A 15,847-nucleotide genomic window follows, 5' to 3' on the forward strand; every position below is an offset into this window, starting at 1 on the left:
ATGATTTCTTTCCTCTGTAAGACTTCATATATTTCTTTCTATTCTTCATATTTCATATTGCTGGTACATATCAATCTTATTTATTTATTTTAATTCACAAAGGTATTTTATTATTTTCCAGTAACATGTAAACATTTGTTTTCATAAGATTTTTCGTTCCAAATTTTTCTCCCTCCCCAAGACAGAAAGCAATCTGATATAGGTTCTAAATGTACAATCACATTAAACATATTTCTGCATTAGTAATGTTGTGAAAGAAGAATCAGAAAAAAGGGAAAAACCTCAAAAAACAAAAAACAAAAACAAAAGTAGAAACATTATGCATTCAGAATTCACAGTTCTTTTTTCTGGATGTGGAGAACATTTTCCATCATGAGTTCTTTGGAATTGTCTTGGATCATTGTATTTCTGAGAAGAGCCAAGTCTATCACAGTTGATCATCACACAATGTTGCTGTTGCTGTGTACAATGTTCTCCTGGTTCTGCTCACTTCACTCAGCATCAGTCCACTTAAGTCTTTCCAGGTGTTTCTGAAATCTGCCTGCTCATCATTTCTTACAGCACAATAGTATTTCATTACATTCATATACCACAACTTGTTCAGCCATTGCCCAATTGATGGGCATTCCTTTGATTTCCAATTCTTTGCCATGACAAAAAGAGCTGCTATAAATATTTTTGTACATATGGGTACATCAGTCTTTTAGGGAAGGGAGGGAAGAGAACAAGCATTTATTAAGCATCTACCATGGGTCAGGCATTGTTGTATTTATAAATATAACCTCATTTGACTTTTACAAACAACCTTGAGAGGGAGATGCTATTATTATCCCCTTTTTACAGTTGACAAAACTGAAGCAAACAGAGGTTAAGTGACTTGCCCAGGATCACATAGTAAATAATTGCCTGAGACCAGATTTGAACTCAGGTCTTCCTAACTCCAGACACAGTGCTCTAACCACTAGCTGTCCAACTGCATTTATATACCACAACATGTTTAATTATTCCCTGATCATTAAATAAATGCACTATTTCCAGTTTGCTGCTATTATGAAAAATTCTGACATGAATTTTTCTGTAAAAATGGGCTATCAACAGCCTAAATACACTATAGTCCTAGTATTGGGATCAATGTATTAAGTGGTGTAAACAGTTTTGTAGTTCTAGTTGATTGACATTATACAAAGCAGATATATGGATCTACCAATAATGTGCCTATTTCTTCACAGCCCTACAAGCCTTGAATTTTATAATTTTTCATTATCTTCAACAATTTAGTTGATATGGGTGGTTTAACTTAGAATTTTTAATCAGTTTCTAAACTATAAGAATAAAAATATAAAATATAGGGGGAAAAGGCATGTGTTGTAGCAAACACCTACCCTGCTATTGAATAGGCTGAGGCTAGTGGATTCCCTGAGTTTAGGATTTCTGAGTTGCAGTAGAGTTAAAGCTAATTAGGTGTCCACACTAAATCTAGCACCAATATGATGAGCCCCTGGGGGGGAAAGGTCACTGGGCCTCATAAAGAAGGGTAAACCAACATAGATTGGACAAATAGAGCAGATTAAAGCTTCTCTACTCATCATTATTGGAAATGGGCTCATGAGTTGCTATTTTACTTCCAGGTATGAAGACCCAATCTTGAGAGGACAGGAGAGGACAGAAGGGGAGGGGAGAGGACAGAAGGGAAAAGGAGGGGAGGGGAGGGGAAGGGTGGAGAGGAGGGGGTACTTTATCATTCTTTAAAGTTCTTTACTTTAGACATGATTACACATTTTTATATTTTACTCTATATGATGGATTAAGAAACCTTCTTGATTTTAGCTGTCTAAAACTCCCACAAGTCCATGTCTTCTCAGGCTTATGACTCATACAAACAGCCAAATTCCTGTGGAATGTATGACTAGATTTTTCACTATGAGAAAATATGCTCTTATCTTTAAAGTGTAACATTTTTTCTAATAACACTATAATTGATAAGACCAACAACACAACAGCACAAAAGAATAACAGAGTTTGAAATGGTTTTAAGACCACATATTCTGAATATACTAAGAGAAAGACAGAACTTTAAGGCCAGGCTAATATCACAAAAACCAGTGATCCATAAGATAATAACACTGAGTTTATTAGCCAAATAAATTTACTTGGAATTTTGGGCTAGATTTGCAAATTTAAAATCCTGGCATTTCTTAAATATCCAAATCAGAAATGTGAATGTTACCAAGCCATCTAGATTTCCTTATTTGTAGAAGAAAGATGACATAATATATACAAAACAGCCGGTATTTTCTGAGTTCCTCACTCAGTTCAGAATATTATGACGGGTAATGGCTGAAGTACAAATGGCTGAGGTAGGAAGCTATCGGTGGAAGGCGAGGTGACACTCAGTATGTCTCTTTGCTTTTCATCTGGGATGTCTCTGTTACCAGCTAAACTTAGGGGCCCCCTATATTCTTGGGCTCTCCTTGCTTAAAAACTTAGAACCTCTCTAAGAGACCATTTACCTTATATATCTTAGTCCATTTTGGCCAAGTGTGAAAAATAGCCTGCTAGTTGGTGTAGAGATGCTGTTGCTCTAAAGAACTAGATAGCAAAATAAATGAATAAATAGGTAGATAAAATATCCCCACTGGATCATAGATATAGAAATGGAATAGATCTTAAAGGTCATGAAGTTCAACTACCTCATTTTACGGATGAGGAAACTTAGGTCCACAGAGACAAGTGACTTGTACAGGATCATACAGCTAGTAAGTGTCTATGGTAGAATTTGAACCCAAGTTTTCCTGACCCTAAGTCCATTGTTGACCATCTACTCCCCCATTCTGCTTCCCCAACCATCTTGTCAAGTCCCATTTTAGGAAAATGTTGTCCTACCACCACCACCAGGCATATACAAAACCACTTTATTTCTAAAGGCAAAATTTCAGAATATTTTTTAAAATGTCTCTGAGGTAGAACAGAGATGGCCTTGTAGAGTGGAAGCAGTTTCAGAGTAGGAATCAGAAAGCCCAGCTTTAAATCTCATGTCTGCCATGGTACAGTAAGAAGAATGCTAGATTCCATATCAGAAAACCTGAGTCTGACTTCTGGTTTAGCCACTTTTTCTGTGTTGATGATAAAGCTACCTATATTTGTAGAATAAAATAAAATAAATGCTACCAATGGTGAATGCTAATATAAATACGGAATTTTAAAAATGAAAAACCCCAATAAGTAATATTTTCCTATAAGACTGGGGAAGAAGAAAGGGGTTTTTCTGTCTATTTTTGTTTTTCGGTTTTTTTTTTTTGTGGGACAATGAGGGTTAAGTGACTTGCCCTGGATCACACAGCTAGCAAGTATCAAGTGTCTGAGGCTGGATTTGAACTCAGGTCCTCCTGAATCCAGGGCTGGTGCTTTATCCACTGCACCACCTAGCTGCTCCCCAAGAAGAAAGTTTTAAATTGCAGAGAAGTTTAAATGAAAAGAAACTTAACAAATAGGTCAGAGGTTCCCAAATTTTGCATGGACAAGGTTTTGCTATTTTTGTTTTTTAACTCTTCCCCCAAAGACCTTAGATCATTGGGGTGAGGGAAAGGTGCAATGCTAGTAGTAGAGTTCCTGTGAAAAATGAGGTAGAGAGTAAGATCCCCTTCCTTCCCCAACTCTTCTTACCAGGAATCCCCAGAAACAACAGAGAGGGGAGTATGACAAAAAGGAACTAGTGGCAGTAATCAGCTTAAAGATGGACTGATGCAAACTTTTAAATTATCCCACATACCTTAGCATCAGCTATAAAAATAGTCATAGGCCATCCCCTCCCACTCTAACATATAAAACCTGAGTGCAGCATATAAACATTGTTCTTTTTCAGGGTATACTTAATGTATGGGTATTGGCAGATTGCAGAGAGAAAGGACAATATTGACATGATTAGGGAAACATAACATAGGGGACATGCAGAGGAGTAACTTCGATTTGGGAAATACTTATAAACAGCCAAGAGTCAAGTACCAGAGGTTTAGGAAAAATAACTAATGGGTCAGAAACCAGACAAGTTCTTAGACACCAGAGAAACGACAGTTTCTAGAAGTTAAGGTAAGGCAGTGGGTGAGAAACCAGGCAAATCATCAGAATGCACACAAAGCAGACAGAACAAAGAAATCTTAAAACTTGAGACAACTGCCTCAATCTGAAAGACTTTTATAAGCTTCTTTCTAGGCTGAAGCCAACTCAAGGTCTAGGTAGTGGCAAAGATGGAAATGTAGAGTGGCAGAAATGAAAGAGATAAAAGCAAGGAACAAATGGCAAATGCTGGAGAATCCTCTGAAGAGTCAGTCCCCATGGTGAAGCTACAGAGAATAGCTGAGTTCAGGTGTAATCCAATTTCACTGGGACTTCCAACTGGTCTTGAGGTTGGGTGAAATGTTCAAAGAAAGAAGACAGAGGGAAGGCTGCTAGAATATTTTTCCCAAACCAGTCATTATTTTCATGGGTTTGTGGGCTAAAGTAAAATTAAGAAGTCAGACAGGCATAGCTAGGCAGTTTAGACCCATTAACTAGGACTTGGAGGTACATTCTCCCGTGGTAGTGGTTTATGGGCTTCCTTTGGGAAGCAGACTCACGATGTCTATGCCTTCATATATATGCCTCTGGCCCATGCTGCCTACATATAGGTGCTGGTACAGCTGAACTTGAAGGAGAAATGCCATGAAGACAAGAAAAGGCCAGGGAAGGCTCCATATCTGAAAACAAATTCTCTCAGCCACTTTTCCATCTTAAGGGCAAGTCAGTACCAGGGGTCAATGGCCTCTGGCCATTGCACTCAAGCATTCAAGTGAGTTAAAATGAGATTACATTAGGGAGATGGTAAATAGATTAAAATAGTTGAACCAGATAGTGTAGAGCCAAAATAAAAGACAGTCTAGGCAGACTCTGACATTGAGGGAAACCAGATGCTATGGTGGGTGGTTAATCCTCAGATCCTAGTTATACACCTATGCTGCGAAAATATGGAGAACCCTTTAATCCCTCACAAGCAAAATCTTGCTAACACTTTCTCTCTAAAAGTAATTTTTCAAGGTAACTATTTTGAGGCAAACTCCTGTCCTGCACCAGTCAACAGACTACAGATTACAGGACTCTCAAAAAAATCTTGCTCTTTTCATTCCCTTTGCCTAAGTCATTTAACTCAATTTCATCCTGTATAAAAAATGGCAAGTGACACAAACCCTCACCAATGAAGTCCTTTTCTACCACCTTCACCTTGCCAGGTACATCATCTTTGGATTCTCACAGGCTATGATAACAAAGCACAAGCTCAGGAAGGTCACACCAATCCAGAAGCATTTAGTAAGTGCTATCCAAAGACAAGGCTAATTGGATCTAGAGGGGCTCAGTGCCAAAGAAGAGAATGTCTTTGGGACCATAGAAACTTAAGGTACTATCTGCATAGAGGGAAAGAATGCCCACACTAATGACATCACAAATATTTCTTCTACAACATAAATTGAACAATTTTAAAAGACTTTTATGAACTGATGAAGAATGAAATAAGCAGAAACCAAGAGAACAAGTTATAAAATAACAACACCATAAAAAACAAACACCTTTGGAAGCTGTAAGAACATTGACCAATACAACACCAATTCATGATTCCAAAAGACTAATGATGAAACATGCTATCCATTATAGAAAGGAGATTGATTTAGGGTATAGAATGAAACATATTTTTGCATACAAACACTGGGGAATTTGTTTTGCTTGACTATGTTTCAAGAAATGATTTTTTCTTTTTTCCCTAGTTCAGGGTAGGTAGAAGGGAGAAGAAATAGATTGTTCACTTTTTAAAACATAGATGGGGGTGAGGTGTGCTACAGATGTGAAACATTACATGCACTTTCAGATGAAGTCACTACATTATTACTCAGTTGTTTTACTTTGTTACAAGAGACCTCACAGAGTAGGAGTAATCTATAAATGGCTGTAATGAAAAAAACACATCAATAAAACTTAAATAAGAAAAAAAAGAAATGCTGAATACAAGACAGATATTGATTGACCTACCTCACAGTGTTGTTTTGAAAAGGAACTACAAATTATAATATATTTAGCAGTTCTTCAAACTAACCTTCAGTGTTAACTCAATTTAATCACTGAGCAATATGTTAACGGCAATGCCTTTAAACAGATACTGTCAAGTTAAATCAGATAGATGAATGTACCCTATACTGGCACAGATTTTTATCCTGTGTGTTTCTTGTCCATCTTTTCCATAAATCCTCCCTAGAGGACCGATTCAACATGTTGACGATCTTCCTGAGATTCTTTTAATATTCCAAGGATACTACTGCAGCACTCTCGATTTCCATCTGTTATGCCTTCCTTTCACAATATAACTGCCCCACCTTCCTTTCTGGTCCTATGCACTGTCTTTGATGCCACTTCCTGCGTGCAAGTCATAACATGGATAATATGCTACAATCTGCTTCCATTCACTGTGCATCTCTCCACTGTCCTTTGACTCACCTGCAAATGAAATTCTTCTGAACTGATGGTATTCCATGACTCACAGCCATAAAGCATCACTGGGAGAATGGTCATCTTAAAAAGACAGGCCGTGACACAAACAAGCAGCATGGGATCCCTGAAAGTTCTGGTTTCCTAAACATGATCCCAAGTGATAAAGCCATGGCTGGTAAATTCATTTTCTATAAATGGAAGAGAAATTTATCATCAAAAAAATACAAGTTCTCTCCCCATCATCACCACAGTTCGACTGAAACTATTCTCCTGAAGGTCACCAATGACATAATTACTCAAAACAATGCCTTTTCTCCATGACTTCCCCAGAGCATTCAACAGTGCTAACCACTACATCCTTGAAACTTTCCTCCCCTGGTTTTCCATTCCATTCCATTCCATTTTCCTGTTTCTTCTCTTAGGTTTCTAATCAATGCTTTTAGCAGTCTCTTCTTGGTCCTCTTCTTTATCTTTCTTCTTCCCTCCCTATAGGTGTTCCTCTCCCAAATAACTTACTACTCTCACTTTCTATCTAAATACTTTCTCCCTTGTAAAGTTCTGAGCAGGGAGGCAATTCAACTTTCAAACTTCCACCAAGCTTTGGTACAAAGTAGTCACTCAATAAATAGTCATCCATTTGATGGCAGACCATTGCACAGGTTGGATGAAAGAATCAAGATCTTATAAGGCTGTACACAGTAGGAATGTGTATTGACTGCTTTTAAAAACTGGACAAAGTCAATAAAATGAAATTCGACAGATAGCACTCTAGTTTTTCAATGCTTATTTAATACTGTGAATATATTTCAATGGATTGATTAAATTTAATTTTGAATTAATGTTTAATTTAAAATATGAAGCCTTGTACTTGGGTTCAGAAACATTAACTATTCACCTATTGTAAAATGAGGAAAACTGGCTTAAAAGAAGTTGTTCTGAAAAATGACTTGGGGGTGGTGTTAACTGACTTTAAGATCAATATTAGCCAGTAATGGATGGTGGCATGGCTACAAAGGAGCTAACATGTTATCATACTTTGTACAAGTGTAGTGCTCAGAACAAAGGAGGTGGGAATCCCATTGTACACTGAACTGGCTTCATCTCATCTGGAGAGCTGTGTTCAGTTTTGGACTACACATTTTAAATAGGACACGGACAAATTGTTCCACTAGAGTACAACTTGGAAGCCTCACAGGAGGCTGTGGTTCTCAAAGATTATTGCATCAAAGCACAAGTTCTAGCAGGTCCTGCCAAGCTGAGAATAACATTGAAGATGGACCATACATCTAGCAACTGAGGACTAGAAAAGCTAAATCTGCAAAGACTTATCATGAGAAGGCTGCCTACCAGATTTTTAGAAAGAACAACACATAAGACAGCCTGGTCAAGAGTATAAATGTGATTTGCATAAGTGGAGTTATCAGGACAAAGGTTTAGACTGATGAAAATAAGAAGTCTCTAATAGTTGAAAAATGGAATGAGTTACCTTGTAAAGTAGTGAGCTCCCTATCTCTGGAAGAGTTCGAGTTGATGCTGAATGATCCATATCTCAGAGATGTTGTCATGGTAACTCATGTATAAGGCAGGAGACTGGACTAGATAGCATCTGGGTTTCAAAGCATCAGAGCACCAACTGCCTGCCACAGAGTTCAAGGGATGAAAAGCATCTGTTGCCTAAAATTCAGTTCTGCTAGGGTACCCTTCATATACCACTCCACAGGGTCATGGCAACTCATGACAGCCAGTGATGACAGAGTAGCGAAGGAAGGGGAGAGAGTGTGATACAGCAGGAAGAGTGCTGAATTGGAAATCAGCAGACCTGGATTCTTGTTCCTGTTCTGTTACTTATAGAGAGACTTGAGGCATATTCCTTAGATTCCTTGGGACTACTGTCTATCTAACGGTGATAATGATATGATCTTGGCTGCATGAAGAGAGGTAGAGTGTCCATGACAGCAAGGTGACAGTGTCATTGTACTGTGCCCTGGTCAGATCACATCTACAATACCATGCTCAGTTCTGTATGTCACACTGAGGAAGGGCACTGCTATGACAGAGAACATCCAGGGAATGGCGAAGGGTTTATCATAATCATTCTGCAGGAAGAGCAATTAAAGAAAGGATGTTTAATCTGGAGAAGAGAAGACTGAGTAAGAGAAGACATGATAACAGTCTCCGAGTATTTAAAGGTGGTCATGGAGTGAAAACTGTATAAAGGCAGAATTAGGAAAAACTTCCTCAAGCTTAGAGTTCTCCAAAAGTGGATTGGGCTGCTGAAGAAAATAATGCTCCATTAATCTGATTAATAACAATATCAACACATTTATGTAGTATCTACTATGTGCCAGGTACTATGCTAAGTGTTTCATAAATATTATCCCATGTGATGCTCACAACAACCCTGAGAGGTAGGTGCTTTTATGATCCCCATTTTACAGATTAGGAAACTGAAGCACAGAGAGGTTAAGTGACTTGGCCAGGGTCACACAGCTATTAACTGTCTGAGGCTGTATGTGAACTCAGGTCTTCCTGACTCCAGACCCAGCCAGCCCTCTATCCACTGCACCAACTAGCACCAACCTGCTGCCCCAAAGGTTGGGATGCCAACTTGAGTAGGTTGTGGAAACTGTTCTTGTACAGGTTCAGGTAAGACCAGGTGGCCTCTGGGATTTTAGATCTTCTGATCCAGGATTCTGTCTGTCAGAGATCAACTCAGAGGAGCTGAGGCAATAAGGAGCTTCAAAACACGATGAGGTGATTTGGGTGGGAGCAGGGAAGAGAGAGCACTTTCAAAGAGGAGGAATGGAATTTCGGGGCACAGCAAGCACAACAGATGGGGAAGCACTCCTCAAACACAATAAGGCAAATAACATCAGGCGCTTCCAAGATCTGTTTTCTGAGGCAGCAGAAAGAGCAGCAGTCAAGGGAAGGCATGCTTGAAAGTGGCAGTCGAACAGAGGACAATGACAAATAGAATACCCCCAATACAGGACAGTGTAGGAAACAATGTAGATGTGCCTCTTAGGATGGTGTAACCCCGCCCCCGAAAAGCTAATGGTCAAGACCAAGGTACATCTGTCAGGGTCCTGTGACCTCTGGCACAGCCTCCCTCCACCCTCACCATCCCCTCCCCCAACAAAAGTAAGGGATGACTCAGAAGGTGTTGCAGCTGTCACAAACCTTGTGGCTCAAAGCCATCACAGCCAGGCCATTCAGTGTTCTCTGTGCCCAAGAATTCAGACAACACAGCAACGTGACCCAGGGCACAAATCACCCCCAGGGAGAAAGAAACACAAGGCTACATGGAACAGCATCCAGGAATACCAGACCCCAAACAGCTGATCTAAATGTCCCAGGAAGAGGTCTTACCTAGCTCACACATGTGTTCCTTTCCTCTCCTCTCCTCTCCTCTCCTCTCCTCTTCCTTCTCCTTCTTCTCCTCCTCCCCCTCCTCCTCCTCCTCCTCCTCCTCCTCCTCCTTCTTCTTCTTCTTCTTCTTCTTCTTCTTCTTCTTCTTCTTCTTCTTCTTCTTCTTCTTCTTCTTCTTCTTCTTCTTCTTCTTCTTCTTCTTCTTCTTCTCTCTCTCTCTCTCTCTCTCTCTCTCTCTCTCTCTCTCTCTCTCTCTCTCTCTCTCTCTCTCCCTCCCCCTGTCCCTCTCTCTTCCTCCTCCTTCCTTCTCCCTTTTTCCTCCCTCCTTTGAGAATAACCAACATTACATCCCAGTCATCATGAAACAGCAGAGAACACCAGTCCAGAGGTCCTGCCTAGCCCTGAATTCTGATCAGTAGACAACCCTAGAGGCTGAATGAGCTATTAACAATTTCTGCCTTCCTAGCACCACCTCTCAATTTGTATGCATTTCTTACTACTCCTACTAGGTTGGGAACTCCAAGAGAGTAAGGATGATGTCATTCATCTTTATATCACCCTGAGTGCCTAGCAGAGTCCACATACTAGGTATTTAATAAGGACTTGCTGAATTAATCAATAAATTGTCCACAAGTAGTTTATATTCAAAATACATTATATTCTTTCTTTTGTAGGTATTTAACATGCTAATTTTGTTTTCTTATTAAATATAATTTGTGTTCTCTGAGTACATGTGAAGGCAGGAAGCCCTCAAATATTCTATGTGGCTGAGGGAAACCATTTGCTGAGTATGAGTCTGGATACAGACCACTGTGATTATTCCTTATTTAGACAGGGGGGAGCTAGATGGCACAGTGCATAAAGCACCAGTCCTGGATTAAGGAGGACCTGAGTTCAAATTCTATCTCAGACACTTGACACTTACTGTGTGACCCTGGGCAAGTCACTTAACCCTCACTGCCCTGCCCCCCCCCAAAAAAAATCCTTATTTAGACAGATAATCATGAGCTGATGTAGTGTTGTGTTGTTGTTGTTGTTGTTTTTTTAGTATGCCTATACTACAGGGTTTCATCAATAGCTAAAGAAAGAAAATAATAAAACTCAAAGGAATCACAGTTTCTTGACGGGGTGAGCTACACCCTTCCTTCGGGAATTTCTGAACAGAAATTACTAAATTGGAGTACTGGCACATTCCCAGGAGTGAGCATTCTGTGGGATTCTCCTGTCTGAGTAATATTTTTTTAAGAAAAAAAATCAAATTGCTGGGAAAATGTAGCATTACAGCAATATTGAAGTGGAAAAAAGTATTTCATACCAGAAGTGGAAACCCCAGTGATATCACTGTACTGCACATGAATTGTTAATGTCTAAAATCTATTTTTTTTTTTTTAGCAAATGAGGTATTCAGAAGTGGTTTGCTTTGCCTCACTTTTTGACATAAGAATGTCTCATGATTCTAAAAGCTTTAATGAGATGATCCTGCATGAAAAGAAGAAAGGGATTGAGCACATACTTTTGAACACTGGGGAATAAGAGAGACCTACTGGATAATACGAGGATGGTTTATAATTAATGTAGAAAGACAGAAAAATGATGCCACCTCATCAGCACAGTAATTGCACTATATCATAAAGGCTTCACCTATGCACCTGTGCACTTTGACAATTTTAAAATTGGAAAGAGCTTTAGTGTAGTGGAAAACATGCTGGTTTTGGAATCAAATGTCCTATGTTCAAATCCTAACTCTAGTAATTAGCAGCGTGACCCTGGAACAAATGCTTAACATCTCTGGGCCTCAGTTTCTTCATTGGTAAAATGAGAGGGCTGGATTAAATAAACCTACCTCTAGGGTCCCTTCCAGCTCTAAGTCTATGATCCTATGACACTTAAAGATAATGTTTAAAAAATTTGTATCACTTCACCCCAAATGATATATATTGTGAATTATAAAATGCTTAAGAAAGGCACATATAGGGGCAGCTAGGTGACACAGTGGTTAAAGCACAGGCCCTGGATTCAGAAGGACCTGAGTTCAAATCTGAACTCAGACACATGACACTTACTAGCTGTGTGACTCTGGGCAAGTCACTTAACCCTCATTGCCCCCCCCCAAAAAAAAGGCACATATGGAAATATAGTAAATTAAAAGTTCCAAGGGCACTAGTATACTTACACAGTTTGGTTAGATAATGTTGTAACTTCAAGTTACTTAGAACAATCTACCAGCTATTCTTCCATTTTCTATCTTCAGTCATCCCTATATTTGACTTATATGTCCTTTGATACAATTGTAGTTGGTGTATATATATATATATACATATATATATGCTTCTTTATATTATTTTATGTCTTTCCAAATTTCTGTGCATTCCTTGTATTTATCAATTTGAGTGGCATAGATAGGTTTCTGTATGAAACAATAAAGGAAGTACCCATACTAATGAGATCATATATACAATTATGAAACAAGTATCTATCTTAATTGCATTACTGGGCTGCTCTATTATATTGCTATATCACAATTTACTCAACAACATACCTAATTCTTGGAAAATTAGCTTATTTCCAATTTGGGACAATTACATATAATGCTGTAAATTATCTATCTATCTGTCTGTCTGTCTGTCTGCCTGTCCATCCATCCATTTATCCATATGAATGGGTAATTATTTTTTTCTTTTTGACTGCTTTTAGAGTATCTTCCCAGTAACCAGATTATTGTATGAATGGTTTTTACCTTAAACCCTTGACACCAGTAAACTTTTGCATTACCTCTGTGATATATAAAAGTATAACATTTGGTCACATGACCCTGCAACAAGTAGGTACTAGAAAGTTTAATTACGTCACCTTATACCCAAATACCTTTTTTCTGGGTATTCTACTGTAACTTTCAATGACAAAATCTAACATGAAAAATTTTCTAAACATTCATCACAACTACAAATCAATAACAGATTTCATATTGCAATATGAAATGTTGTTTCTACGAAAGCACAGTAGATTTTTTTTCTGAAATTTCCAAGCTTCTACAATAAAAGCTGCTGCATTTGGCCTTTTCCCCACCCCCTCTAGGGAAGAGCTGATGACTTAGGCCATTGAAGTGAACAAGCTCTAAGTCCCCACACTAGGCCAATTGTTGGACAATTTTCCTGACTACTGAATATACAATTGTGCCTTTGCCAGAAGTCTTAAGATATACTGGAGCAGGTTCCTGGTCATGTACTTCTGACTAAAAATGCAATAATTGTCATTAACATGAAGGGTTCCTTAGAGATAAGAAAATTATTCTTCCTTTTACCTATTGTGATCTGCCATCATCATTCTGTTTATTGAGGGAAAACAAAATCCTGCAATGCCCAAATCTACACAATTCAAGCTGACCTTCATATGTTCTCAAGTTCTTTGAAAGAATACAGTAAAGCAGTGTTAAAAAAATAATAAATCACTCTCCTCTTATCATAATAAGTAACAATGTTAGCAGAAGCAGCAGCAAGCAGTGGCTTTAGGCTACAACCTTCAACATTTTCCACTTCTTAGGAAAAGAAAAACCCTCCCTTGAATCCTCAAGTACTCAGCATCTTAATTGTTGCCTTCTCTGTAAAGCAGTACCCAGACACGGGCTACTGGCTGCAAACCATATCACCTCCATGTGGTCCAATCGTGGGGAAGAGGCCCTCTGTGGCCAGGTCCTTGACATCTAATTTCCAGGATCCAAGCAATAAATAGAAGGTGGCTAAAGTAAGACATCGAATAAAATCATTCAAGTTCCCACTCTGATACTACCCCCACTCCTTCCCACATTTCTCCCCAGACCACGTATACAAACAGCTACATCCATTCACAAATCCACACTCTCTCTCCCTGAAATTGAGGCTGCAGCACTGTGTGTGCTCTTCCCCAAGAGATAAGCTCATCAATATGGGACACAGACCACATTCTGCTATACTACCTCCATCTTATTCATTTACAAGGCATAGAAAAACCACGGTAGAAGCTTCAACCAATTGGGGCTGCTTGTCCCTCATTCACTCAGATTGCGCTGAATTCCTCTCAATGACACCAATCCCTTGTCCTTTTCTTCTGAATAAACAGAGCCATAGTCTTCTGCCCCTTTCCCTCAATGAAGGCGGAGCCTGCTCATCTCCTTCTCCCAGGGCTCCCTCCTCCAGCCATCCCTACCAATATACACACCCACATCATGAATGAGCTTAAGGAGAACACCCACCGATCTCAGTCTTTTTTTTTTCTGTCCAAACTCTTTGGGACCCTCTCACCTTATTCTTACTCCACCACCACCCCCAACTCCATCCCCTTGATGAAAAGTGAAGAGCCAGCTGGTTTCGCCTCCCTTATGCAAGCCTCCTTAACTTCTACTCACCCTCAAACCAAGTAGCCTGACCCTTCCACTCTGCACGACCCCTTTTCAACTCTAGGAACCCCTCTTGCACGGTTAGGATCGGGGAGGCGGAGAGAGCCCTGACAGTCACCCAGAGGTCCCTCCCTCCCCCACGACTCCCGCGGACGTGGACATTTACCTTGACGCTGGTGTAGCTGGTCTGGGTCTCGGCCTCGGCGCTACTGCAGCAGTAATGGGTGCGCAACCTGCAGGTGGTCGGGGCAGAGGATGCGGTGCCTGCGCTGCTGCTGCTGCCGCTCCCCAGCTCCCTCCGCTCCCGGCGAGCGCCCGGGGCCCCGGCCTGGCGGCTCTGGTAGGCTAGCACCGAGGGGATGGCGTCGGCGGCGTCGGTCTTGATGAAGAGGCCGTGTAAGGTGGTCGCCGTGCCCTGCGACAGGGTAGTGGTCTGGTGGGGGGAATTGGACTCGTCCGAGTCTCGGCAGTAGATCACGCCGCTCTGCGAAACGTGGATGCTGGGAGCGCAGCCCATCCCTCTCCCTCCCGCCTCTCCTCCTCCTCCTCCTCCTCCTCTGGCCAGCCGCGGCTGGGGGGCCACCGGGCACCACCACCGCGCCCCGCTCCGCCCTCTCAACCCCACCTCTCGTCTTCGGTCTCTGACGAAGGCAGAGCAGATCCCGGGGCGCGGGGAGGAAGGAACCCTGGCCACCACCTGCAGCAGGGAGGGATGGAGCGGGCGCCGCCACCTAGGATGCTGCCGCCTCTGCCGCCGCCTCGGCTGCGCCCCGCGCAGTCAGTTTATGGCTAGCCACCAGCGGGTGGCAGCGGCCCCCCTCTTCCCCGCGGAGCCACCCCCTGTCCTGCCTGGCTGCCAGTCCGTCTGTCTGTCAATCCTGTCTCACTGCGGCTCTCCCCCGAGCCTTCCGCAGTCGTTCCCGGTCATCCCAACTTTCCCTCCAGGGCGAAGAGGTGCCCTGACCATCTTTCCGGAGCCAGCCTCAGGCGTGTGGGGACACGGATACGCACGCATAGAGACACCCCCCACCCCCCGCGCGCCCTCGCCCCCGCCACACACGCACTAGTGTTCAGGCAAGACGCCTGTCTCTGCCTCTTTCCCCCCCACCCCTGTCAGATGCCGCGGCTCCCCCGCAGTACCCCTCCCTTCTCCGCTCCTCTCTCCTACTTCATCTCCGCCCCGAGCACCTGCCGGGCGCCCCAGTCCCCTGGCACAACCCGCCCCGCCCCGCCAGCCCCTCTGCAGTCTGCCTGGACCTCCTCGGCCTCCCTGAGACCCCCGAGCTCCCAGTCTCTTTCCTTTAGGAAGTCTCTTAGAAAGCGCAGGGCCACCTGCTTTGGGGGCCACCTCGGGCTTAGCAAAACAAAACAAAGCGGTCCCAAACTTCCCCGCCAATGCCCCCTAGCTTACTCCCCTCCTCCCACCGCTACCCCTCGCGCATCCGCCGGGAGAGAAGTCCGCGGATCACCCGGCCCCAGAGCCAGACTCAGCTGCGCTCATCAGCTGGCACCAATTTTGCCACCTCCCTCCCTTCCCCAAGCGCCGGCCCTGTGGGTGCCAGGAAGCTACGGCCTTCTTTCTCTCGGGTTGGGGGA

At 42.0% G+C, this 15,847-nt stretch overlaps 1 protein-coding gene across 6 annotated transcripts in view; it reads right to left on the reverse strand.

Moving 5' to 3' along the window:
• Positions 1-15,847, reverse strand: part of PDE8B (phosphodiesterase 8B) — a 343,581-nt gene that overhangs the window by 282,740 nt on the left and 44,994 nt on the right. For 3 of the 6 annotated variants that reach the window (XM_044003526.1, XM_044003537.1, XM_044003523.1), the window contains exon 1: positions 14,418-15,269. The exons of 2 other annotated variants lie outside the window; for them this stretch is intronic. In XM_044003526.1, coding sequence (XP_043859461.1) covers positions 14,418-14,768 — 351 coding nt within the window. In that variant the 5' untranslated portion in view covers positions 14,769-15,269. Of the gene's footprint in view, positions 1-14,417; positions 15,270-15,847 lie in introns of those variants that run through there. One more of the 6 variants, XM_044003545.1, reaches the window with a different exon arrangement.

This window comes from Dromiciops gliroides, chromosome 1, assembly GCF_019393635.1.
Source record: "Dromiciops gliroides isolate mDroGli1 chromosome 1, mDroGli1.pri, whole genome shotgun sequence".
Classification (NCBI taxonomy): Eukaryota; Metazoa; Chordata; class Mammalia; order Microbiotheria; family Microbiotheriidae; genus Dromiciops; species Dromiciops gliroides.